The sequence below is a fragment of the Oncorhynchus clarkii genome, chromosome 23, assembly GCF_045791955.1.
Source record: "Oncorhynchus clarkii lewisi isolate Uvic-CL-2024 chromosome 23, UVic_Ocla_1.0, whole genome shotgun sequence".
Classification (NCBI taxonomy): Eukaryota; Metazoa; Chordata; class Actinopteri; order Salmoniformes; family Salmonidae; genus Oncorhynchus; species Oncorhynchus clarkii.
The window spans coordinates 36,216,440-36,243,457 of NC_092169.1; the positions used below are offsets into that span (position 1 = coordinate 36,216,440).

A 27,018-nucleotide genomic window follows, 5' to 3' on the forward strand; every position below is an offset into this window, starting at 1 on the left:
GGACAAGCAATGAATAAGACTAACGTCTTCTCCCTGCCTCGATGTAGGTGAAAGGAAAGTCAATACGATCTTGATTTCGTCGATTGCAGACGAGACCTCTTTAGAGACCCGCCTGCCTTTAGCTCTATATCGGTGGCCACCGCTATATCAGCGTCCATTCAAGACTTGAACGACGACATCTCTTTATGAAAATGTATGTTTACAAAGATAATTAATAGCAAGTCTAAATAATAATGCTTGACACCAACCACTTCCTGTCCTTTGAGCCCGCCCCCTTGGACTATGTTCCAATGGGGGAAGAGCTGGACAAGCAAGACTTGAGGATGGACTACGAGAGACAAACTTATCACAGCCTAAAACAAGGTGGGTGGGGTTAGAAGACAAAAAAAGGTGGGTGGGAGGGGTTGGAAGACTAAAAGAATGTGGGTGGGAGGGGTTAGAAGACTAAAAGAAGGTGGGTGGGAGGGGTTAGAAGACTAAAGAAGGTGGGTGGGTGGGGTTAGATGACTAAAGAAGGTGGGTGGGTGGGGTTAGACGACTAAAAGAAGGTGGGTGGGGTTAGACGACTAAAAGAAGGTGGGGGGGAGGGGTTAGATGACTAAAGAAGGTGGGTGGGGTTAGATGACTAAAGAAGGTGGGTGGGTGGGGTTAGATGACTAAAGAAGGTGGGTGGGGTTAGATGACTAAAGAAGGTGGGTGGGTGGGGTTAGATGACTAAAGAAGGTGGGTGGGGTTAGATGACTAAAGAAGGTGGGTGGGGTTAGATGACTAAAGAAGGTGGGTGGGGTTAGAAGACTAAAAGAAGGTGGGTGGGTGGGGTTAGAAGACTAAACGAAGGTGGGTGGGAGGGTTTAGACGACTAAAAGAAGGTGGGTGGGGTTAGACGCCTAAAAGAAGGTGGGTGGGGTTAGACGACTAAAAGGTGGGTGGGAGGGGTTAGATGACTAAAGAAGGTGGGTGGGAGGGGTTAGAAGACTAAAGAAGGTGGGTGGGTGGGGTTAGATGACTAAAGAAGGTGGGTGGGGTTAGATGACTAAAGAAGGTGGGTGGGTGGGGTTAGAAGACTAAAGAAGGTGGGTGGGGTTAGAAGACTAAACGAAGGTGGGTGGGAGGGTTTAGACGACTAAAAGCAGGTGGGTGGGTGGGGTTAGAAGACTAAACGAAGGTGGGTGGGAGGGTTTAGACTACTAAAAGAAGGTGGGTGGGGTTAGACGACTAAAAGAAGGTGGGTGGGAGGGGTTAGACGACTAAAAGAAGGTGGGTGGGAGGGGTTAGACGACTAAAAGAAGGTGGGTGGGGTTAGACTAAAAGAAGGTGGGTGGGAGGGGTTAGACAACTAAAATAAGGTGGGTGGGAGGGGTTAGACAACTAAAATAAGGTGGGTGGGGGTGGTTAGAAGACTAAAAGAAGGTGGGTGGGAGGGGTTAGATGACTAAAGAAGGTGGGTGGGGTTAGAAGACTAGAAGGTGGGTGGGGTTAGAAGACTAAAAGAAGGTGGGTGGGGTTAGAAGACTAAAAGAATGTAGGCTACCCCAAGATGTTATTATTCAAAAGTTTGTCTAGCACAAGCTTTGGGTTTGGTTCTGTATGGTGACCAGACTTCTGTCAAGCTTCATCCATCCCCTTCTTGCTCATTTCTTATTGATCCGTGTCGTGAACCATAATAAGTCATTGGCTTCGGTCATTCCTCATATCCCTGGTATGGGACCACTCCCTGGTTGTGGTGTGTAATGATCAAGCTAATGTCCAAATGGTGAGGTCATTGGATGATTACTGTGCTTTCCAAATAGATCTGTTCCAATGGCCATGCTAAGTGTTCGGCCATGCCAAGTGTGTGTGCGCATGTGAGTTCATAAGGGAGACTTCTAGCTATGTGTGTGTGGGAAAGGGGAAGGTATACCAAGTCAGTTGCAGAACTGAATGCATTCAACTGAAATGTGTCTTGTGCATTGAACCCAACCCCTCTGAATCAGAGAGGTGTGGGGGGGGTGCCTTATTCAACGTCATCGACATTCTGGGAACAGTTGTTGTTGGGGCTTAATTGCCTTGCTCAATGGCAGAATGTCAGATTTGGGGATTTGAACCAGCGACATTTTGGTAACTGGCCCAACGGTCTTAACCGTGTGTGCGTACGCACGCATGCATGCACGCACAGTAGGTGTGGGCTATGCTGTGCCAGGTCTGGAGGCCCTTTGGTGACAGTGGCAGACATATTTAATTAGACCTAATGACACATGAGCACACTGTTGGCCCTCCTCCCTGTTCTTTTGTCTCTCACACACTCTGCATTCTCTCTCGCTCCTCTATCTCAATTCAATTTAAGGGCTTTGTTGGCGTGGGAAACATATGTTAACATTGTCGAAGCAAGTGAAATAGATAATAAACATTAGTGAAATGAACAATACAAATTTACTGTAAACATTACACTCAGAAGTTCCAAAATAGACATTTCAAATTCCATATTTTGTCTGTATAGAGTTGTAGCAATGCGTAAATAGTTAAAGTACAAAAGGGAAAATAAATATGGGTTATATTTACAATGGCGTTTGTTCTTAACTGGTTGCCACTGTGCCACTGTGATGGCACACTGTGGTATTTCACCCAGTAGATATGGGAGTTGATAAAACTTGGGTTTGTGTTACGAATCCCTTTTGGCCCGACAGTCTAGGGGGGGATGGTAATGAGACCCGTAACATATCTCATGCAAATTATAGTTGTGACAAAGTAAGTGTGAACGAAATAACCACGACAACTGAAATAATACCGTCAAACTCAGGGTTTATTTATAAACACACGGTAATGGGGGGAGCAGGAAAAGGGGCTGAGCTGGACCCAAGGAAAGAAACAATAAATATGCAAAAACACCCCTAAGCTAGACTAGCCTACTTTAACAACAGCTAACTAACTAACTAACCAAAAATACAGTGGGTGGTCCGCCCAGTTCTAACTAGTGTGTTTTAACAAAGTTTACCTACGGGTAGTGTATGCCCATGGGCGACTTGTCTTGTTTTCCCCCTTTTCCCACCAGCAACAAACAAACACCATAACCAAAACAATACTCACAGGAGATGACAAAGTGATTTGGAGGTGCTCCAACAAAAGAGAGGTTAAGACACAAAGAGAGAGAGTCGAAAAACAGAGATCTACAAACATGGCATTTACAAAGAGATTGAGCTCTAGAGCAAACAAATGATGGGGTTTTTAAACCATGGGGAAGGAACTGTGATAGGGTAGGAAACAGGAGGAGGTGTGTCTTCTGATTGATGGGTTGATTGTTGTCTGATTGGGGAGTGATGATTTTCACCTGTGAGGGGAGAAGGAGAGAAAAGAAACACACACACACAGGATACACACACAGGATACCTGTATCCGTAACAGTTTGTTTCGAAATCTTTGTGGATCTGTGTAATCTGAGGGAAATATGTGTCTCTAATATGGTCATACATTTGGCAGGAGGTTAGGAAGTGCAGCTCAGTTTCCACCTCATTTTGTTGGCAGTATGCACATAGCCTGTCTTTCTGTACAGGACTTTGAGATATCAGCTGATGTACGAAGGGCTATATAAATCAATTTGATTTGATTTTGAGAGCCAGGTCTGCCTACACGACCATTCTCAGTAGCAAGGCTATGCTCACTGAGTCTGTACATAGTCAGAGCTTTCCTTAAATTTGGGTCAGTCACAGTGGTCAGGTATTCTGCCACTGTACTCTCTGTTTAGGGCTTTAGTTTGCTCTCTCTCTGCATTCTCTCTCTCTATCTTCTCTCTCATCTTTCTTCTCTCTCACTCTGCATTCTCTAATCTTTATTCTCTTTCTCAATTCATTTTAAGGGCTTTTTTGGAATAGGAAATATGTTAACATTGCCAAAGCAAGTGAAGTAGATAATAAACAAAAGTAAAATAAACAATAAAAAATAACATTAAACATTACACTCACAGAAGTTAAAGTACAAAAGGGAAAATAAATATGGGTTATACTCTGCATTCTCTCATCTTTCTCTCTCACTTTCTCTCTCATCTTCTCTCTCTTCTCTCCTCTCTAACTGTGGATGCCTGGGGTCTGTATTCTAATAAATAGTATTTTCCTCGTCCTACTTCATCCATGACTACAGCAGATCCAGAGGGATGTTCATGGTGGAACTTACAACTGTACCCCTTGCTTTCAGATGTCAGTGGTCCAGAAGGAATGACGACATAGATGGAAAGGAGAGGTGTGGAAGAGTATTTAGATTTAGGTCTGGACTGAAGGGACAGGGAAGCAGGACACTCACTTAGCCTGTGTCCTTTGAAGAGATGTGTATCTCGTGTCACTCAAACACAAAGTAGTTTAGGTGGTTAGGGGTCAGCAATGGTGGAAAAAGTACCCAATTGTCATACTTGAGTAAAAGTAAAGATATCATAATATAAAATGACTCAAAGTTACCTAGTAAAATACTACTTGAGTAAAAATCTAAAAGTATTTGGTTTTAAATATACTTAAGTATCAAAAGTAAATGTACTTACTAAATATACTTATTTATCAAAAGTATAAATCATTTCAAACAAAAGTTGTAAACAATACAAATAGTAAAGTACAGATACCCCAAAAAACTACTTATGTAGTACTTCAAAGTATTTTAAAGTACTTTACACCACTGGGGGTCAGGTCAGTTGTTCTGACTGGAAGACTGACAAGGACTTGCTTACTTCCCTTAATTGTTGCAAGACTTGCAGTACCAACAATTCTTTCTGCATTATTTACATTGATGGATTGCATACCATAGCTTGGCTTGATAATACAGGCTGCTGTGAGGAATGCATAGTAATAGGTCGACCTAAGAATGGCAGTGGTAAAATAGTCTGCTGACAGAATTACCGCCTGCATCTCTCGCTCTCCCTTTGTCTCTCTCTTTCGCTCTCATCTCCTCCTCTATTTCTCTTTCACACTATCTTTCGCTCTCTTCATCGCTCTTTTTTGTTCGCTCGCTCTCTCACCTCTCTCCCCCTCTCTTTATCTCCTCTATCTCTCTGTTTCGCTCACTTTATCTTCCCATCTCTCCTTGCTCTCTATCTCTTTCGCACTCTTTATCTCTCTCTCTCTCTCGCTGTCTTTATCTCTCGCTCTCTGTCACCCCCTCTCTTTATCTCCCCCTCTCTTTCACTTTCTCTTTACCTCTCTCTCTCTTTTGCTCTATTTGTCTCTTTTGCACTCTCTTTCGCTTGCTCTCTCTCTCTTTTGCTCTCTTTATCTCGCTTTCTTATCTCCCTTCTCTCTCTTTATGTCCACCTCTCTTTTGCTCTCTTTTGCACTCTCTCTCTCTTTCACTCTATCTTCCCCAATATCTCTCTTTTGCTCTCACACTCCCTCTTTTGCACTCTCTCTCCTCCTCTATCTCTCTTTCACACTATCTCTTTTGCTTTCTCCATATCTGTATCTCTCTTTCGCTCTCTTTATCGTGCTCTCTTATCTCCCCTCTCTCTATCTCCCCATCTATCTTTCTCTTGCTCTCTTTCACAATCTATCTCCCCAATATCTCTTTGGCTCTCTCTTTCACTCTCTTTATCTCTCTCTAGCTCCCCCTATTTATCTCTTTCACTTTATATATCCTCTATCTCACACTTTCGTGCTCTCTTTCGCTCTCTTATCTCCCCCCCCATCTCTCTCTTGCTCTCTCTCTTTCTTTCTCTATTTATCTCCCCCTATCTCTCATTCCCTCTCTCTAGCCCCCCCCTCTATCTCTCTCAATTCCATTTTTCAATTTAAGGGGCTTTACACAAAGTGAAATAAACCAGAAGAAATTACAGTAAACATTCCAAAAGAAGAAAGACATTTCGAATGTCTTTGTATATATACAGTGTTGTAACGATGTGCAAATAGTTGAAGTACAAAAGGGAAAATAAATAAACATAAATAGGTGTTGTATTTACAATGGTGTTTGTTCTTCACTGGTTTCCCTTTTCTTGTGGGAACAGATCACAAATCTTGCTGCTGTGATGGCACACTGTGGTATTTCACCCAGTACATAAGGGAGTTTATCACAATTGGGTTTGTTTTCAAATTCTTTGTGGATCTGTGTAATCTCTCTCCCTTTATCTTCCCCTCTATCTCTCTTTCGCTCTCTCACACACACACATACATTCTGTGTGGGTTTTTATAAGCGCACTGCGCAATCAACAACCGAGAGTTTAGAAACAGGAAGTTTGTAATAAATGCCACCAAACTCCACCCTCCCTTTGCCCTCTGCCACAGCTTTTTTTCAGAGTGAGGGAGGAAACGAAAGAGAATGAAAGAGAGAGGGAGTGGGTTCTGTCCATTGAGTCCTGCTCTAGCTGTCTACTCCAGTGTTTGTTGACACAAGGATACCCTCTCTGCCGTGTGGATGGACGGTTCAGTGTAGGATGGCAGTCTGGGACTGAAACTCTGGTTTTGAAGAGGTGGTTGTTGTTTCCATGCTGGCAGTTGCTGACTCTCCTCTCTCCCTCTCTCTCTGTTGTCATGCAGTCCTCCAGCTCAAACTACAGCAGAGACGCACCCGGGAGGAGCTGGTCAGCCAAGGGATCATGCCACGTAAGTAGTGCCCAAACTCTCTATTCTTATCTCTAGAGTCTAGACCAGCAAATATAATACTATGTCACCCTCTGCGTTCTTGACCAGTACAGTGTCTGTTCCTGGTCCCCTTGGACTGACAGGCCTATTCTGTTGTTGTAATTTGCATTGTGTTGTTGTAATTTGTGTTGTGTTATGTTCTGTGGTGTTGGTGTTATCATCAAGTGGGCCAGCCAGCTTCCCCTTCTGTGTCCACTTCCTGTTATGTGTTCTCTTCAGCAGCTGAAGAGACTGAGGAGACTCAGTGTTCAGCTGTTGGTAGGAGGAAGTGCATGGGCTACTTCTTACAGGAGAGAGGCACTGATTGCGTTGCGTCGTGCCTAAGAACAGTCCTTAGCTGTGGTATATTGTTTACGTGTCTAACCTGGCCATAAAATGGGCCTCTCTCTCCCATGTGCTCCCAGTCTTATACACAACAACAACGGGCCAGGAGAACTAGGTGTCTCTATGGTGGCCTGGCTCAGACATACAGGACTTGATTCCAGATTAGTCCAGATTACTGAGGGTCAGGTTGTCTTCTTGTGGAGGAGGAGGCATTACCAACCAGCCCTTTAAAAGGGACTTCTTATGACGATGGCCCAAAGCTATAGCAGAACTGCTTTACCGTCAAGGCTCTGTAGAGTTAATAGACCGTAATGTGCTCACGCCATGGATTTGCAGTTGGTGCTATAAAGCAGACTGAATTTCAGAGAAGGCTGGATCCTCCATGATCCATTTGCATGTATTTGTAGGCAAAAGTCGACTTGATTTGATTAGTTACATCACAGGAATCCCAGGCCAATATTTAGGCATGCCAGTCTGCGACCCTCTTATTTGACCTTCCGTAAGCCAGCATTGCGTCCCTCAATAAACACGCACACACACGTCACTGTTTGACAGTTGAGCTGATTTAAGGTTTCACATTGGGCAAAAGGTGATGATGAAATCTTCAGTGTCCCTCCAACATCCTCTTCAACCATCCAGTGTGTGTGTGTTGGTGTGTGTTGGTGCGCACGTCTTTGTTTTCCAACTTCTGAATGATGTGACACACGGGGGCAGGCTGAAGACCCATACAGTTGAAGAGAGTGATAAGTGTAGACAGTCTTTCTCAGAAAGTCAACCCATCACTTTCTCTCAGCTTTCACATGTCCTCCTTAAATCCTGGCTGTGCTGTAATTCACATCTTTATTGATAATTCTATGGGTTCCCCTGCGTACACCTCTCTTATACTATAGCAAGCTGTTCCTCCTTCACTGTTCTGCTGAAACAGGTCACTTACTAGTCAAGACAAAAACATACTGTTCTGTTTTCTGTTATTACTGTTTGGTGGATAGAACGCCAGTGACTTTTTCATATAGAGAGTTCTGCTTTGTGCATGTGTTCCTCAGTATCAGCTCTCACACTGTCTCCACTAGTGCTTTGCTCTGTACTCATTTGTTGGGGTTTTCATTCACGGTCGTTCCCTCTCCTTAATTGTTTTCTCTCTTTCCCTCACCGCAGCACTGAAGAGTCCGGCTGCCTTCCACGAGCAGCGGAGGAATCTGGAGAGAGCCAGGGTAAGTCTAGTAGTCTCTCCATCACTTATTTTCTCTTTTTAGTTCAACAAGTGCAGTCTTTGTTGAAGTGCATCCTCTCCCTCTCTCGCTTCTTTCTTCATCTCCTGTCCCTTTCTCCTACCCTCTACTGTTCCCTTCTCCCTCCCTCTCCTGTCCCTTTCCTCTTCCCCCCCCTCTCCCTCCCCCCTCTCTCCTCTCATCCATCTCTCCTCTCCTCTCTTCCAGACTGAGGACTATCTGAAGAGGAAGATCAGGAGTCGTCCTGAGCGCTCAGAGCTGGTCAGGATGCACATACTGGAGGGTGAGTCACAGCGCCCCCTCGCAGATCACCACAGAACTACACCCCCACACATTACTTCTCTAGAGGCAGTGAGCCAAATATACCGCATCTGTTTGTGCTGATCTACACTGAACAAAAATATAAACGCAACATGTAAAGTGTTGGTTCCATGTTTCATGAGCTGAAATAAAAGATACCAGAAATGTTCCATACACACACAAACCTTATTTCTAAAAAATTCTATGAGTATGGAAGATTTGTTTACATTCCTGTTTGTGAGCGTTTCTCCTTTGCCAAGATAATCCATACCCCTGACAGGTGTGGCATATCAAGAATCTGATTAAACAGCGTGATCATTGGAGCTGCCTCCAATGTCGTTTTAGAGAATTGATCTAACCGGCCTAATACTGTGTGTTTTTGTTCCTCTTCTCTCTTCACGCAGAGACGTCAGCAGAGCCGTCTCTGCAGGCCAAGCAGCTGCAGCTGAAGAGGGCCAGGCTGGCTGATGACCTCAATGATAAGATCTCCCACAGACCTGGTCCTATAGAGCTCATCCACAAGAACATCCTGCCTGTCGACCTGGACTGTCGTCTGCAGCACTCACTACTGGGTATGAACACACACTGTCCACTGCAATACACACACTGTCCACTGCAATACACACACACACACTGTCCACTGAAACACTCACTTCTGTTCTTGGTAGGTACCCATTCTTATTGTCCAGTGTAACATACATTACAGATCAAGTATACAACACTACTTCTCATTGCAACACTTTACTGGGTACATACACAACTTAAGTTCCAGTATGTACACAACAACACCTTAGTCAACTGGGTAGGAGCGTCCTTCCTGTGCACAGTCCACTGCAACACGTTTACTGGCCAGGTGAATTAGTCCCTCACTTAGACAAATGTACCCAACCACTCCCAAACGCCCTTATCTTCAATTAATCACTTTTCATGGTTCACATTCAAATGTTCCTCAAATGTTATCTTTGCAATGCATCAATGTCACAATACTGGACTGGTGTGGGGACATTGTTATTGCTAAATCCTTGTGCTGGAGAGACTGTGACCACTTCCATCATTAGTCATTCTGGTTTGGCCATCGCCTCTTTTTCGTATTACCAATTACTATTCCCTCTGTTTTGAAATACAGTTGTTTGTTGTAGTGAGACTCAACCTCACAACTAATCAACTTGTTGTTGGAGACAATAATTTGTTTGGCGAGAAGAATGGCAAAATAGAGGTTTAATAAATGTCTCTCTCAGATTCTCCAAAGGGTGCAGGAGAATCCTCATTGGACGAGGACAGCAGTGATGCATTTTCTCCGGATACGCTAGCCAATCACGACTCTCCACTGGGTCCACTCTCTCAGATGTCCCCCTCTGACATGCTCACTCAGAAAAAGGACATGTCCCCCTCACAGCTAGTAGGTTGAAGTCTTATTTTTGAACAGTACGTATAGCCACATAATGGAGATAGCCACTGGTATTCCTGCAAGTTACATAGACAAGTAATCACAGGAGTTGTCCCATTATTGACACTTAAACTGACCAATCAGAAGTTTTCTCAGTTCCTTACCCAGGTCCCACCACCACCTCCGCTGTTGGTGAATGGCCAAGACTCATTGCCACCACAGAAGCTGACCAATGGGACAGTGATGTCGGGAGCTTCCCGCCCTGCTACTGGTCAGACCAAGGTGAGAGACATCCCCTGTGTCCAGTATTAAATTAAATGTAATACTTTGTGTATACATGCAATCATATCTTACTTACTATTTCTTTCTCTCTCTCTCCCTATCTCCCACTCTTCCACCACTCCCAGTCGAAACCCAGTTTGGAGCGGCCCCCCCAGAGGCCTAAGAAGGCCAAAGACAACAAGCCCAAGGTGAAGAAGCTCAAGTACCACCAGTACATCCCTCCGGACCAGAAGGCTGACCGGGAGCCTCCCCCTCAGCTGGACTCCACCTACACCAAGATCCTCCACCAGCAGCAGCTGTTCCTCCAGCTGCAGATTCTCCACCAGCAGCAGCAGCACTATAACTACCACACCATCCTCCCAGCACCACCCAAGTGAGTGTGTGGGGTAAAAGGTGTAAGTAGGGTGGGGTAAAGAGGTGTAAGTGTGTGGGGGAAAGAGGTGTGAGGGTGTGGGGGAAAGAGGTGTGAGGGTGTGGGGGAAAGAGGTGTGAGGGTGTGGGGGAAAGAGGTGTGAGTGTGGGGAGGGGGAGAGGTGTGAGTGTGGGGGGGGGAGAAGTGTGGGGAGGGGGAGAGGTGTGAGTGTGTGGGGGGAGAAGTGTGAGTGTGGGGGGGAAAGAGGTGGGGGGAGAAGTGTGAGTGTGGGGGGGAAAGAGGTGGGGGGAAGAGGTGTGAGTGTGGAGGGGAAAGAGGTGTGGGGGGGAGGAGAGGTGGGGGGGAAGAGGTGTGAGTGTGGAGGGGAAAGAGGTGTGAGTGTGGGGGGGAAAGACTCATTGCCACCACAGAAGTGTGGGGTGGAAAGAGGTGTGAGTGGGGAAGAGGTGTGAGTGTATGGGGGGAAGAGGTGTGAGTGGGATGGAAGAGGTATGAGTGTGGGGGGGAGAGGTGTGAGTGTGGGGGGGGAGAGGTGTGAGTGTGGGGTGGAAGAGGTGTGAGTGTGTGGGGTGGAAGAGGTGTGAGTGTGTGGGGAGGGGGAGAGGTGTGAGTGTGGGGGGGAGAGGTGTGAGTGTGGGGGGGGAGAGGTGTGAGTGTGGGGTGGAAGAGGTGTGAGTGTGTGGGGTGGAAGAGGTGTGAGTGTGTGGGGTGGAAGAGGTGTGAGTGTGTGGGGTGGAAGAGGTGTGAGTGTGTGGGGTGGAAGAGGTGTGAGCGTGTGGGGTGGAAGAGGTGTGAGCGTGTGGGGTGGAAGAGGTGTGAGCGTGTGGGGTGGAAGAGGTGTGAGCGTGTGGGGTGGAAGAGGTGTGAGCGTGTGGGGGGGAGAGGTGTGAGCGTGTGGGGGGGAGAGGTGTGAGCGTGTAGGGGGAGAGGTGTGAGCGTGTGGGGGGGAGAGGTGTGAGCGTGGGGGGGAGAGGTGTGAGCGTGGGGGGGAGAGGTGTGAGCGTGGGGGGGAGAGGTGTGAGCGTGGGGGGGAAGAGGTGGAAGATGTGTGAGTATGTGGGGGGGATAAGAGGTGTGAGTGTGGGGGGGGAAAGAGGTGTGAGTGTGGGGGGAAAGAGAGTGAGTGTGGGGGGGGTAATAGGTGTGAGTGTGGGTGGGATAATAGGTGTGAGTGTGGGGGGGATAATAGGTGTGAGTGTGGGGGGGATAATAGGTGTGAGTGTGGGGGGGAGGTGTGGGGGGAAGAGGTGTGAGTGTGGGGGGAGAAAGAGGTGTGAGTATGGGGGGGAGAAAGGTGTGTGTGAATGGGGGGAAAGAGGTGTGAGTGTGGGGGGGAAAGAGGTGTGATTGTGGGGGGGAAAGAGGTGTGAGTGTGGGGGGGAAAGAGGTGGGAGTGTGGGGGGGAAAGAGGTGTGAGTGTGGGCGGGAAGAGGTGTGAGTGTGTGGGGTGGAAGAGGTGTGAGCGTGTGGTGGGGAGAGGTGTGAGCGTGGGGGGGAGAGGTGTGAGCGTGGGGGGGAAGAGGTGGAAGATGTGTGAGTATGTGGGGGGGATTAAGAGGTGTGAGTATGTGGGGGGGATAAGAGGTGTGAGTATGTGGGGGGGATAAGAGGTGTGAGTGTGGGGGAGGGAAAGAGGTGTGAGTGTGGGGGGGAAAGAGAGTGAGAGTGGGGGGGATAATAGGTGTGAGTGTGGGGGGGATAATAGGTGTGAGTGTGGGGGGGATAATAGGTGTGAGTGTGGGGGGGATAATAGGTGTGAGTGTGGGGGGGAAGAGGTGTGAGTATGGGGGGGGAGAAAGAGGTGTGAGTATGGGGGGGAGAAAGAGGTGTGAGTATGGGGGGGAGAAAGGTGTGTGTGAGTGGGGGGAAAGAGGTGTGAGTGTGGGGGGGAAAGAAGTGTGATTGTGGGGGGGAGAGAGGTGTGAGTGTGGGGGGGAAAGAGGTGTGAGTGTGGGAGGGAAAGAGGTGTGAGTGTGGGGGGGAAAGAGGTGTGAGTGTGGGGGGGAAAGAGGTGTGAGTGTGGGGGGGAAAGAGGTGTGAGTGTGGGGGGGAAAGAGGTGTGAGTGTGGGCGGGAAGAGGTGTGAGTGTGGGGAGTCCCCACAAGAATAGTAAACAAACAAAAATTTGACCAACTGGGGACATTTTGTTGGTCCCCACGAGCTCCTAAACCTAATTCTAAACCTAAGCTATGGTTAAGGTTAGGCTTAAGTTAGGGTACGGGTTAAAATAATAGGATTTTGAACTGAATTGTATGGCCCCTTAAGGTTAGCTGCATAAGACTGTGTGTGTGGACTGACTCATCTGTTGTTTCACTCTCCTCAGACCACCTGCAGAGCAACCACCTTCAACCAACCCCGCCCCTTCCCTTTTGCGCAGTGTTCCCCCGACGACCCCTGCCCCTTCCAATCCAAATGGGTCCAGTCGTCAGAGCCAAACCCCTGTGGGAGGGACCAAACCTTTGATGCTACCAGCCAACCTGGATGACTTCAAAGTGAGTAGATAGGTGGATGGATACATAGAAAAAGAATTATACTTTTGTGTGTAGACACTAGCTACTGGGAATGTATTTATTTCAGATCAGTGTAGATAAAGAAAGGGAGATTAGAAGAGAACCACATTAGACTATTGATATGCACTTTTGGAGGGAGAGAGTGAGGGAGGGAGGGAGGGAGGGGGGGATGGAGTGAGTGAGTGAGATGTAATGGATCAGAATCATAACTGTACTTCTTCTCTCCTCCAGGTTGCTGAGCTGAAACAGGAGCTGAAACTACGGTGTCTGACCGTGTCTGGCACCAAGATGGATCTGATCGAGAGGCTGAGGAACTACCAGGAGCAGAACGGTTTAGATCGAGCTGGTGTTACTGCTACTGTAACCCCTAAACCCAGCCAACCAACCCCACCGCACGCCTCAACCCAACCTGCTGGCTCCATCAGCCCTGCCCCCCCCCAGGCCGGAACTAATCCGCACACCCACCATTCAGGAGAGGCAACAGGGAAAATACCCGCTTTCTCATTGGCTCAGAGTGCCGCTCCGGCCTGTATTTTGAGGTTTGGCAGTACGAGCTCCTCCCCTCCAGTCTCCCCCACCCCGTCAGAACGGTCTCTGGCGGTGATGAGCCCTGACGAGACCAGCTGTAATGGAGACGTGTTCGGGGAGATGGTGAGCTCTCCCCTGACCCAGCTCAGCCTGCACCCCTCTCCACAGCACCACTCCCCAGCCTCCATCAAAGAGGAGAACCAGGGTCACTTATCCACCTGCAGCCTCTCCCAGTCCCGTCATTCTCCCACCGAGCTTCAGCCTGCCGCCCCACCTCAGGAGCTCCTAGCCGGGGCAACCATGGAGGCCTCCCCCTTGGACAAGGACCAGATGCTTCAGGAGAAGGACAAGCAGATTGAGGAGCTGACACGCATGCTGAGGCAGAAACAGAGGCTGGTGGAGAACCTGCGCTCCCAATTGGAGCAGGGGAAACAGACTGGAGCAGTGAGAGAGATGGAGGGAGTACAGGGAGTGGTGGTGAACGGTTATGCCCAGGAGGCCCAAACCACCCCCATCAAAGCCTCTACCATCCTCCATCTCTCTCTCACCAACACAGACATGGTGAGGGTCAAGAAGGAGGTAGACACAGAAGAAAGGATGGAGGGAGTGGACGAGGCTCAGCCGACACAGTGCTCTCAGCAGACCCTGCTCAAACTGCAGCAGATCCCCCGGATACAGGTTGAACAACAGACACAACAAATACTACAGACACAACAACTGAAACAACAGCAGGCACAACAACCACAGATACAACTACTACAGACACACTCACAACAACAACAACAACAACAGACACAACAGCATTCCAAACAGCTCCAGCAACAACAGACACAGCAGATGCAGCAGCAGACAACTTCGGCTCAGTTGTTATTCCAGCAACAGCTGATCATCCAGCAGAAACAGCTCCAGCTGCAGGCCAAACAGCTGCAGGACAAACAGCTGCAGGCCAAACAGCTGCAGGCCAAACAGCTGCAGGACAAACAGCTGCAGGACAAACAGCTGCAGGACAAACAGCTGCAGGCCAAACAGCTGCAGGACAAACAGCTGCAGGACAAACAGCTGCAAGTACTGCAGAGGAAGCAGCAGAGACAGTACCAGAGACAGCAGCAGAACAAACAACCGAGTCAGACAGTCACCCCACAACAGGTACATTCAATCATTACAGCTCTCGATCGTACAGTCTGTAGATCTACAGTATAGAATACACACCGCTGACAGTCGCCACACATCAGGTCCATATTTTATATTTAACGGAATAAACTTGTCTGAAACCTGAAGACTTCAGCTCAACAGGCAAACAGTTTGGCAAGCAGGAGACACAGGTTTCAAACCTAGTCGAAACTAGTCTCTTCCACTTCTCTATTGGGTCATTATCATTGGCTCGTGTCTGGGCCCTGTGTTTGAATATGCCTCTTTCCTACTCTATTCTCTTCAGGTCACTCCAGTCTTCATCAGCCAACATAATGGCACCCAGGTCCCCGCCCAGACCTTCTCATTGGACCTCCTCAAATCGGGCACCACGCCCACCCTGGTCACCGACGGCAATGGCAACCACTACCTGATAGCACTGACCAATAACAGTGCAGAGGGCCAAAACGGCGTGACCTCATTGGGAAAAAACAGTGGATCGCAACGCATCACACTGCAGGTTCAGTTACACTGTAAATCTGCTATTAAGTGTTACAGGTCTCTCTCTATATTGGTGAAATGATTGTGTAAGATGGTATCACAGTGCAGTAAAGTTGCCCTTTTTACTCTAGAGATTGCAGTCAACTCCAAGTAAGCTCCCAAGCCAATTGCCAGCTGAGATGCTGAGCCCCGATACCCAATCAAAACAACAGTTACAACCAGGCCCTGTCAACCAGTCTATCAAAAAGGTATTAAAATGACAAAACATTGTAACAGAAACAAGGTTGTCTTACACACACACACAATATTAGCAGACATCGTCTGTAAAAAAGGATAGGGGGTAAACCTGTCCCTCTGAGGACTAAAGTAGTTTGCTGGGTTGGGTGCTGTCTTGACTGACTTGTCACACATCACTGTCAACCAACACACTGGAGATCTTTAGGGTTCTTTAATGGGTAATTGTAGGTAGTGGTTCTACAAGGTAGAAAAAATATATTTTTTTAACCTTTTATTTAACTAGGCAAGTCAGTTAAGAACAAATTCTTATTTACCATGACGGCCAAACCCGGACGACGCTGGGCCAATTGTGCGCCGCCCTATGGGACTCCTAATCACTGCCGGTTGTAATATAGCCTGGAATCGAACCAGGGTCTATAGTGACGCCTCTAGCACTGAGATGCAGTGCCTTAGACCGCTGTGCAACTCGGGAGCCCAAAGATACCCCTTTTACACATTTTTGTGTACTATAATAGGTTATGTATGGCTATAGACAGATGGACCTGAAATATGCATACAATATAATCTAAGATATACAGTATATCACAAAAGTGTGTACACCCCTCACATTTTTGTAAATATTTGAGTATATCTTTTCATGTGACAACACTGAAGAAATGACACTCTGCTATAATGTAAAGTAGTGAGTGTACAGCTTGTATAACAGTGTAAATTTGCTGTCCCCTCAAAATAACTCGACACACATCCATTAATGTCTAAACCGCTGGCAACAAAAGTGAGTACACCCCTAAGTGAAATTGTCCAAATTGGGCCCAATTAGCCATTTTCCCTCCCCAGTGTCATGTGACTCGTTAGTGTTACAAGGTCTCAGGTGTGAATGGGGAGCAGGTGTATTAAATTTGGTGTCATCGCTCTCATACTCCCTCATACTGACTGGTCACTGGAAGTTCAACATGGCACCTCATGGCAAAGAACTCTCTGAGGATCTGAAAAAAATAATTGTTGCTCTACATAAAGATGGCCTGGGCTATAAGAAGATTGCTAAGACCCTGAAACTGAGCTGCAGCACGGTGGCCAAGACCATACAGCGGTTTAACTGGACAGGTTCCACTCAGAACAGGCCTCGCCATGGTTTACCAAAGAAGTTGAGTGCACGTGCTCAGCGTCATATCCAGAGGTTATCTTTGGTAAATAGACGTATGAGTGCTGCCAGCATTGCTGCAGAGGTTGAAGGGGTGGGGGGTCAGCCTGTCAGTGCTCAGACCGTACACTGCATCAAATTGGTCTGCATGGCTGTCGTCCCAGAAGGAAGCCTCTTCTAAAGATGATGCACAAGAAAGCCCGCAAACAGTTTGCTGAAGACAAGCAGACTAAGGACATGGATTACTGGAACCATGTCCTGTGGTCTGATGAGACCAAGATAAACTTATTTGGTTCAGATGGTGTCAAGCGTGTGTGGCGGCAACCAGGTGAGGAGTACAAAGACAAGTGTGTCTTGCCTACAGTCAAGCATGGTGGTGGGAGTGTCATGGTCTGGGGCTGCATGAGTGCTGCCGGCACTGGGGAGCTACAGTTCATTGAGGGAACCATGAATGCCAACATGTACTGTGACATACTGAAGCAAAGCATGATCCCCTTCCTTCGGAGACTGGGCCGCAGGGCAGTATTCCAACATGATAACGACCCCAAACACACCTCCAAGACGACCACTGTCTTGCTAAAGAAGCTGAGGGTAAAGGTGATGGACTGGCCAAGCATGTCTCCAGACCTAAACCCTATTGAGCATCTGTGGTGCATCCTCAAACGGAAGGTCTCTAACATCCACCAGCTCCGTGATGTCGTCATGGAGGAGTGGAAGAGGACTCCAGTGGCAACCTGTGACGCTCTGGTGAACTCCATGCCCAAGAGGGTTAAGGCAGTGCTGGAAAATGATGGTGGCCACACAAAATATTGACACTTAGGCCCAATTTGGACACGTTCACTTAAAGGTGTACTCACTCTTGTTGCCAGCGGTTTAGACATTAATGGCTGTGTGTTGAGTTATTTTGAGGGGACAGCAAATTTACACTGTTATACAAGCTGTACACTCACTACTTTACATTATAGCAAAGTGTCATTTCTTCAGTGTTGTCACATGAAAATATATACTCAAATATTTACAAAAATGTGAGGGGGTACTCACTTTTGTGATATACTGTATATTACCATACAATATACAATACTAATACCTTAATACAACTCTAATTTTGCCACATAATACAACTCTAAGTTACAAGCAGGCTGTACAATACAACAAACTGCATAGAGTAAATGCAATAATAACAGGACATATTCTTGTATCTCAATCATAAACATAGCTGCAATGAGTGTAGCTAGAAGCATCACCATTGCGAGCAGCATACAGTGTGATAAAACATCACATATTACTCACTATTAGATGCAAGCACAAATAACGTTAAACATGGTGCAACTTGTTGTCTTGTTGCTTCTGTGGCGAACTCACAAACTGCCCGTCTTCAACGCAACTCACTGACGAGGCGGGATTTACAATTAGCAGGCTAAAGAGAAAGTCTGATTGGATAGAAAAGGGGTGACTGAGGAGCTGCCAGGCATTCTAACTAAAGGGACTAGGGGTGCGTAGGGAAATACTCAATATGAATGAGGGGCCGTCTTAACAGCTTCTTAAAATGATAACAAAAATCAAGACTGGCCTTATTTAATTTCCTCTTCCTCATACCCCTCGTTCTGGAACAGAAGGCAGGTCTACATCTGGAAACAAATGGCATAACCAATGGGGTGCCAGAGCCCACTCAATCTGTCTCCGCCCCGCCCAATCTCCATCCTTTCTTTGGCGAGGTGTCCAACTTGTCTGAAAGCCAAAGCACCCCTCCCCCCTCCCTCAAGGTAAGATATATTCTGCAATGATCATTCATGGCATGTCAACGTCATCTCATATTTGATTTTTCATTCGTCTCCATGTTTTTATTCTTTCTCTGTTGCCTATTTCCTTTCCCCTTCCCTCATCCTTGATGTGTCCGACTTTTGACTGGCACACTTTGTTCATCCCTCCCTCTCCTGAACAGACCTCTTTCTCCTTCACTCCACGCCCTAAAGTATGTCCTTCACTCCTCCCATCTCCCTCTGCCCAACTCCCTCTGCTCATGTTTATTAATGTCTTCTTTTACATCCTCTTTTCTCTACTCTCGTTTTCTCTGTCCATCTGTTTCGTCTCAAATTTGCTCAAAGTATTTTGGTAATTTTATAGTACTGTACATGTTTGACGATTTTGTTTAAACAATCATGAGTACTGTAAACTGTTCAAAATATATGTCCTCTTCTCCTAGGAGAACGGGCTGAGCAGTCAACAGATGGACGATCTGTTTGACATCCTCTTGAAGAGTGGTGGTAAGAGAACATAGCGGTACACACAACATAACACTCACATATACAGCACCAGTAAAACACACCTACTTGGACACACCTACTCATTCAAGGGTTTTTCTGAATTTTTCACTATTTTCTACATTGTAGAATAATAGTGAAGACATCAAAACTATGAAATGACACGTGGAATCATGTAGTAACCCAAATCATTTTTTAACAAATCAAAATATATTTTTCAAATATTTGAGACCCTTTGGCTTGATGACAGCTTTGCACACTCTTAGCATTCTCTCAACCAGCTTCATGAGGTAGTCACTTGGAATGCATTTCAATTTAACAGGTGTGCATTCTTAATGCGTTTGAGCCAAGCAGTTGTGTTGTGACAAGGTTGTGGTGGTATACAGAAGCCCTATTTGGTAGAAGACCAAGGCCATATTATGGCAAGAACAGCTCAAATAAGCAAAGAGAAATGACAGTCCATCATTACTTTAAGACATGAAGGTCAGACAATCAGAAAAAATTTCACGAAGTTTGACCGTTTCTTCAAGTGCAGTCGTAAAAACCATCAAGCACTTTGATGAAACTGGCTATCATGAGGACCACCTCAGGAAAGGAAGACCCAGAGTTACCTCTTCTGCAGAGGATAAGTTCATTAGAGTAACCAGCCTTAGAAACTGCAGCCCAAATAAATGCTTCAGAGAGTTAAGGTAACAGACACATCTCAACATCAACTGTTCAGAGGAGACTGTGTGAATCAGGCCTTCATGGTCTAATTGCTGCCAAGAAACCAATACTAAAGGACACCAATAAGAAGAAGAGACTTGATTGGGCCAAGAAACGCGAGCAATGGACATTCGATCGGTTGAAATCTGTCCTTTGGCCCAAATTAGCCATTTTTTTGTTGTTGTTCCAACCGCCATGTCTTTGTCAGACGCAGAGTAGGTGAACGGATGATTTCCACACGCGTGGTTCCCACCGTGAATCATGGAGGAAGGAGGTGGTGTGATGGTGTAGGGGTGCTTTGCTGGTGACACTGTCTGTGAATTATTTAGAATTCAAGGCACACTTAACCAGCATGGCTACTACAGCATTCTGCAGCAATGCGCCATCCAATCTGGTTTGGGCTTAGTGGGACTATCATTTTTTTTTCAACAGGACAATAACCCAACACACCTCCAGGCTGTGTAAAGGCTGTTTGACCAAGAAGGAGAGTGAGGGAGTTTTGCATCAGATGCCCTGGCCTCCACAATCAACCGACCTCAACCCAATTGAAATGGTTGGGGATGAGTTGGACCGCAGAGAAGGAACAGCAGCCAACAAGTGCTCAGTATATGTGGGAACTCCTTCAAGGCTGTTGGAAAAGCATTCCAGGTGAAGCTGGTTGAGAGAATGCCAAGAGTGTGCAAAGTTGTCATCAAGGCAAAGGGTGGCTATTTGAAGAATATAAAATCTATTAATTTGTTTAAAACATTCTTGTTTACTACATGATTCCATAGATGTTATTTCATGGTTTTGATGTCTTCACTATTTTTCTACAATGTAGAAAATAGTACAAATAAAGAAAAACCCTTGAATGAGTAGGTGTTCAAACTTTTGACTGGTACTGTATATCTTCATGTCTCACTGCCAGTACATAAGCAAACCCATTTGTTTTGATCAAGTGCCTGATATTAATGCTTTTTATTTTTTCATCCCCAACCAGAAATCTCTGGATTCCGAGCCAACCCAGACCCTTCCCTGGCCCAAAACCACTCCAACCCCCCCACCCCTCCCTCGTCCCCTCTCCACATCTCGCCGTCCACCACCCCCCCGGAGCCCTCCCTGCCCACTGTGCCTTCCCAGCAGCCCTCGCCATCACCCTGCACAGGAAGTGGTCGCCTGGAGGACTTCCTAGAGAGCACCACGGGCACGCCCCTCCTGGGGGTGGAGCCTGATGGCGGTCTGACTTTGATTGATGACCTCCACAGCCAAATGCTGAGCACCCCCAGCATCCTGGACCATCCCCCCTCCCCGGTGGACATGGACACTAGCGACCTGGGCTTCTCCACCCACCCGGCAGGGCTTGACTTCGGCGACCCAGCCCTGGACAGCATGGACTGGCTGGACATCTCTATGGGTGGTGGAGGTGGGAGGACGAGTCTCGCCCCTCTGGGCCCCCACTCGCCCCCCAGTGTGTTCTCAGCGGACTTCCTGGACAGCTCGGACCTCACTCTGCACTGGGACTCCTGTTTGTAGCTCTTGCGGAATGAGGAGTATGCATACTGTGTACAGGCTCTCTTTCTCTGTCTTACTCACAAAGCAGGTCCACCACTCTGGAGGTACACTGAGACAGGGAGTCTTGTCCTGCGTTCTCTGCCCTCTCGTCATGTTTGGACAGGCTAGAGAGCAAAACTGACTTTAGATCAGAGGCAGTGTGTGAAGGGAATACTGTGGAGTTTGGTCACGCTCTGACACATCCTTCTGGTGACAAAGGGTAACACGTGAAATGCAGCCCCGATGTGTCAGTGATGCTTCTAACTTTGCACTTATGCTGAGACTGTTGATTGGTGAAAAGTTGTAATGGAACAAATCTCATTGGTGGAAACCTACTAATGAATCAAACCTCATTGGTGCAAACCAGGGGTGTGTTCAGTACGAAAGAATGTTGGTAAGTTTTCTCCATCAAATCATTTATTTCAACGAAAACTGTACTCCACTAAACGGCCAGTTGAAGAACAGTGTGATTATGGTGGCCCAGAGGGACATTGTAAATGGTGTGTGCTGCATGAGTTTTACGATTTTAAATGGTCACACCCATATTGATCATGCCACACCCACCAAACGAGAGCAAACACACCTCAAAGACTTTTGAAGAACGGTACACACCGTTTTGGGGAAGCGTGTCATTCAGTACAAACTGTCGCGCAACGGAGGAAACGTTAAATTGAACGCACCCCAGTTGATGAAATTAACCTCATTGGAGGAGGCAGTTACTGGAGGTGTTTGCTAGACGACTATGCATTTCTGTATATGAGGTGTGTATTATCGATTATCCATCTTTTTCTTCCCGGTTGCTTAGAATAGCAGGTAGGGTATATAGGGGTCTCAGCTTCCAAACAACTTTTTTATGAAAAAAATACAATAAAAAAATGTAAACTTAAATGCGTCTTTGTTTTATTTTTTATAAACCTTTTACATTGTAAATTATTTGGTGACTGTATTTTTATTTTAACAGGGAGTCCCATTGAGACTAAGGCCTCTTTTTCAAGGGAGCTGCGCTTGAACACAATTTATAACTCTTCAGCTGCTATACTTGCAGCTGAACACACCATTGGGTGCACACTGCCTGCCCAACAGGACACCTACAACTCCAAGTGTCGCAGGAAGTCCAAGTAAATCATCAGGGATCCCAGGCACGCCCTGTTCTCCACACTTCAATCACTCAGACACGGGCTTCACAGGAGCATCATGGCAAAAACGGAGACTGGCTAATAGTTTAGCCACCACTAGTCAGTTAGCTCCCCTGTCTCCCTATGGACTTTCTCTGCCCCCACCTCAATGACAGTCATCACTGTTGCAGTTACTATGTATATTATTACAAATTATTGTTTAAATTTCACTTTGTCCCCAGACATCCTCAATGGTCATTCTCCCCCTACCCCCTCAACAGTTCTTACTATGCCTCCACCCCAATGGACATTTAGTTATTTATCACTGCCACAGTTATGATGTTTATATAGTCTTATTTTGGTAGATTGTTTTATTACTATTTTCAGTATTTTATTTAACTTAGTCCTGCATGTTGGAGCTCGAAGCCTAAGTTTTTCACTGTACCCTGCCATCACACCTGCAACCCTGTACATGTGACTATCAGTTCTACCAAATTTCTATCAACAACCAGAAAATAAAAAATCTAGATCACCTATACTCCACACACAGAGACGTGTACAAAGCTCTTCCTCGCACCTCCATTTGGTAAGTCTGGCCATAACTCTATCCTCCTGATTCCTGCTTACAAGCAAAAATTAAAGCAGGAAGCACCAGTGACTCGGTCTATAAAAAGGTGGTCAGATGAAGCAGATACTAAACTACAGGACTGCTTTGCTATCACCGACTGGAACATGTTCTGAGATTCTTCCGATGGCATTGAGGAGTACACCACATCAGTCACTGGCTTTATCAATAAGTGCATTGAGGACATCGTCCCCACGATGACTGTACGTACATACCCCAACCAGAATCCATGGTTTCATGGTGTGGGACTCTAACCCGGAAGCTTACAAGAAATCCTGCTATGCCCTGCGACGAACCATCAAACAGGCAAAGCGTCAATACAGGGCTAAGATTGAATCATACTACACCGGCTCTGACGCTCGTCTTGTGGCAGGACATGCAAACTATTTACAGACTACAAAGGGAAGCACAGCCGCGAGCTGCCCAGTGACAAGAGCCTACCAGACGAGCTAAATTCTTCTATGCTCGCTTTGAGGCAAGCAACACTAAGGCATGCATGAGAGCATCAGCTGTTCCAGACGACTGTGTGATCACGCTCTCGTTAGCCAACGTGAGTAAGACCTTTTAAACAGGTCAACATACACAAGGCTGCGGGGCCAGGTGGATTACCAGGACGTGTGCTCCGGGCATGTGCTGACCAACTAGCAGGTGTCTTCACTGACATTTTCAACATGTCCCTGATTGAGTCTGTAATACCAACATGTTTCAAGCAGACCACCATAGTCCCTGTGCCCAAGAACACAAAGGCAACCTGCCTAAATGACTACAGACCCGTAGCACTCACGTCCGTAGCCATGATGTGCTTTGAAAGGTTGGTAATGGCTCACAACACCATTATCCCAGAAACCCTAGACCCACTCCAATTTGCATACCACCCAAACAGATCCACAGATGATGCAATCTCTATTGCACTCCACACTGCCCTTTCCCACCTGGACAAAAGGAACACTTATGTGAGAATGCTGTTCATTGACTACATCATAGTACCCTCAAAGCTCATCACTAAGGTAAGGATCCTGGGAATAAACGCCTCCCTCTGCAACTGGATCCTGGACTTCCTGATGGCCTGCCCCCAGGTGTTGATGGTAGGTAGCAACACATGTGCCACGCTGATGCTCAACACTGGAGCTCCCCAGGGGTGCGTGCTCAGTCCCCTTCTGTACTCCCTGTTCACCCACGACTGCATGGCCAGGCACAACTCCAACACCATCATTAAGTTTGCAGACGACAACAGTGGTAGGCCTGATCAACGACGAGACCGCCTATAGGGAGGAGGTCAGAGACCTGACCGGGTGGTGCCAGAATAACAACCATCCCTCAACGTAACCAAGACTAAGGAGATGATTGTGGACTACAGGACAAGGAGGACGGAGCACGCCCCCATTCTCATCGACGGGGTGATGGAGCAGGTTGAGAGCTTCATGTTCCGTGGTGTCCACATCACCAACAAACTAGAATGGTCCAAACACACCAAGACAGCCGTGAAGAGGGCACGACAAAGCCTATTCCCCCTCAGGAAACTAAAAAGATTTGGCATTGGTCCTGAGATCCTCAAACGGTTCTACAGCAGCAACATCGAGAGCATCCTAACTGTTTGCATCACTGGCTGATACGGCAATTGTTCGTCCTCCGACCGCAAGCACTACAGAGGGTAGTGCGTACAACCCAGTACATCACTGGGGCTAAGCTGCCTGCCATCCAGGACCTCTATACCAGGCGGTGTCAGAGGAAGGCCCTAAAAATTGTCAAAGACCCCAGCCACCCCAGTCACAGACTGTTCTCTCTTCTACCACATGGCAAGCGGTACCGGAGTGCCAAGTCTAGGAAAAAAAGGCTTCTCAACAGTTTTTACCCCCAAGCCATAAGACTCCTGAACAGGTGATCAAATGGCTACCCAGACTATCTGCATTGTGTCCCACCACCTGTCAACCCCTCTTTTTACACTTATGCTACTCTCTGTTCAACATATATGCATAATCACTTTAACCACACCTACATGTACATACTACCTCAATAAGCCTGACTAACCGGTGTCTGTATGTAGCCTGGCAACTTTTATAGCCTCGCCACTGTACATAGCCCGTCTTTTTACTGTTGTTTTATTTCTTAACTTTCCTATTGTTCACCTAATACCTTTTTTGCACTATTGGTTAGAGCCTGTAAGTAAGCATTTCACTGTAAGGTCTACTACACCTGTTGTATTCAGCGCACGTGACAAATAAACTTTGATTTGATATTAAACACTGAATCTGAATCTAACTACAGTATCTGTGGTACTGGATATGACCACTGGATGGCGACATTATCATAGAAAAATACCACCCTCAAATCAACTGCGCTTGTCTGTCTTTTTTATTTATCGAAATTCACTCACTCTCTAACTCGTTTCCATCCCCCTCTCCCCTTCTCTTACACAAAGCCATACTGTTTCGGTTCATGACACATTTATTATAGCCTAAAATAGCAGGGTTAATTAGAAATGTCGTCATGGGTTCTGGGTAGTAAAGAGGAACGGGAGTGGGGTTTTGAGGCTCCTATGTCCCAAATAGCACCCTATTCCTGATAGAGTGCACTACTTTTTTACCAGATCCCAATAGGCTTCGGTCAGAAGTAGTGCACTCTATAGGGAGCCATTTTAGATGTACCCTGGTATCCTTACCTTGACTCCTCCTAAATTAAATACATCTCCCTCTAATCTCTACAGTTAGTTTGGGTGCGCGTCATTTTGTTTAGTCATTTCACCTTTTTTACTTGCGCTCCTTACAGCGTTTTATGGTGTTTCAGTGTGCATTCTAGACCCTCCCTCTCTATACACGCATGATGCAGACGTTGCTAATAAATTGCATCACCCATCTGTTTCAGTACACGCACACAACACATGCAATTTGCGATGATGATATGTTTTAACAATGATTTTTAGAATATTTTGGGAATGATACCCACATCCTGTAAAAATTACCAAACATTTTTTGAATATTTAAAACATACAATATACTTGCAGTGAAGCCACTCATCAACTACATCATATTAGTCATCTAACAGCCTCCCATCCAGAGAGACACACAGAAGCAACCAGGGTCACCATCCTGCTCATGGGCAAAGACCCCCCCCCCCCCCCCCCCCCCCCCACAATGTGTGTAAAGTCAAGTCGTCTGAATACTTTCTGAAGGCGCTGTATATACATAGTTTTAAACGATTATTTCATCAAGGAGAGTCAGAACATATTTAAATGAGAAGAACAAATGCTCATTTACAATGACGGCCTGAAGTACCATACGTACATGTATTTAAAATGCAATGCTTACATACAATGACTACAAAGGCACGAGAATGAAAAAGAAAAACTTTAGTCAAACAATTTCTGTTCTGTATCTCTTGGGATATTATATACAGACTACTGAGAGCCAGAAGACCACTATCAGAACAAGATGCAGACACTGCCCCCAGTATTGCCCCCACTCTCCCTGCCTTCCCATAGGTACGACTGCTCCATGTTAGTGCAGCAGACAGAGCCATCCCTGCTGGACCCAACAGATCCCCCACGGTCACCCAATTCCCCAGGACTGACTGGTAATAATCCCCCTCCTTCCAGCTGCTGCTCCTGGTTTCACTGCTCCCATTTTTTTATTATTATGATTAAACATGTTTAACCCTTTTTTACCTGGTAAATTGACTGAGAACACATTCTAACTTACAGCAACAACCTGGGGAATAGTTAGAGGGAGAGGAGCGGGGATGAATGAGCCAGTTGTAAACTGGAGATAATTAGGTGACCATGATGGTATAAGGGCCAGATTGGGAATTTTGCCAGGACACCAGGGTCAACTCTTACAATAAGTGCCATGGGATCTTTAGTGACCACAGAGAGTCAGGACACCTGTTTAACATCTCATCTGAAAGACAGCACCCAACACAGGGCAATGTCCCCAATCACTGCCCTGGGACATTGGGATATTTTTTTAGACCAGAGGAAAGGGTGTCTCCTACTCTCCCTCAACACCACTTCCAGCAGCGTCTGGTCTCCCATCCAGGGACCGACCAGGACCAACTATGCTTAGCTTCAGAAGCAAGCTAGCAGTGGGATGCTGGGTGGTATGCCGCTGCCACAACCCTGAAACTACCGAAGACAGCCTCAAACTACCAAAAACAGCTACAACAAACTACACAAAACAACTACCACAAACTACATAAAACAGCTACCACAAACTACACAAAACAGCTACCACAAACTACACAAAACTACTATCACAAACAACTA

General features: G+C 46.6%; 1 protein-coding gene across 8 annotated transcripts in view; it reads left to right on the top strand.

Moving 5' to 3' along the window:
* Positions 1 to 21,908, top strand: part of LOC139381157 (myocardin-related transcription factor A-like) — a 69,433-nt gene extending 47,525 nt beyond the window's left edge. The window contains exons 5-19 of one of the 8 annotated variants that reach the window (XM_071124508.1): positions 6,480 to 6,545; positions 8,064 to 8,119; positions 8,345 to 8,420; positions 8,842 to 9,009; positions 9,676 to 9,836; positions 9,972 to 10,106; positions 10,232 to 10,479; positions 12,803 to 12,971; positions 13,221 to 14,663; positions 14,953 to 15,165; positions 15,278 to 15,394; positions 18,138 to 18,287; positions 18,467 to 18,496; positions 18,728 to 18,788; positions 20,470 to 21,908. In XM_071124508.1, coding sequence (XP_070980609.1) covers positions 6,480 to 6,545; positions 8,064 to 8,119; positions 8,345 to 8,420; positions 8,842 to 9,009; positions 9,676 to 9,836; positions 9,972 to 10,106; positions 10,232 to 10,479; positions 12,803 to 12,971; positions 13,221 to 14,663; positions 14,953 to 15,165; positions 15,278 to 15,394; positions 18,138 to 18,287; positions 18,467 to 18,496; positions 18,728 to 18,788; positions 20,470 to 21,002 — 3,626 coding nt within the window. In that variant the 3' untranslated portion in view covers positions 21,003 to 21,908. Of the gene's footprint in view, positions 1 to 6,249; positions 6,546 to 8,063; positions 8,120 to 8,344; positions 8,421 to 8,841; positions 9,010 to 9,675; positions 9,837 to 9,971; positions 10,107 to 10,231; positions 10,480 to 12,802; positions 12,972 to 13,220; positions 14,664 to 14,952; positions 15,166 to 15,277; positions 15,395 to 18,137; positions 18,288 to 18,466; positions 18,497 to 18,727; positions 18,789 to 19,922; positions 20,139 to 20,469 lie in introns of those variants that run through there. The other 7 variants (XM_071124509.1, XM_071124514.1, XM_071124510.1 and 4 more) reach the window with 7 other exon arrangements.
* The last annotated feature ends 5,110 nt before the right edge of the window (positions 21,909 to 27,018 follow it).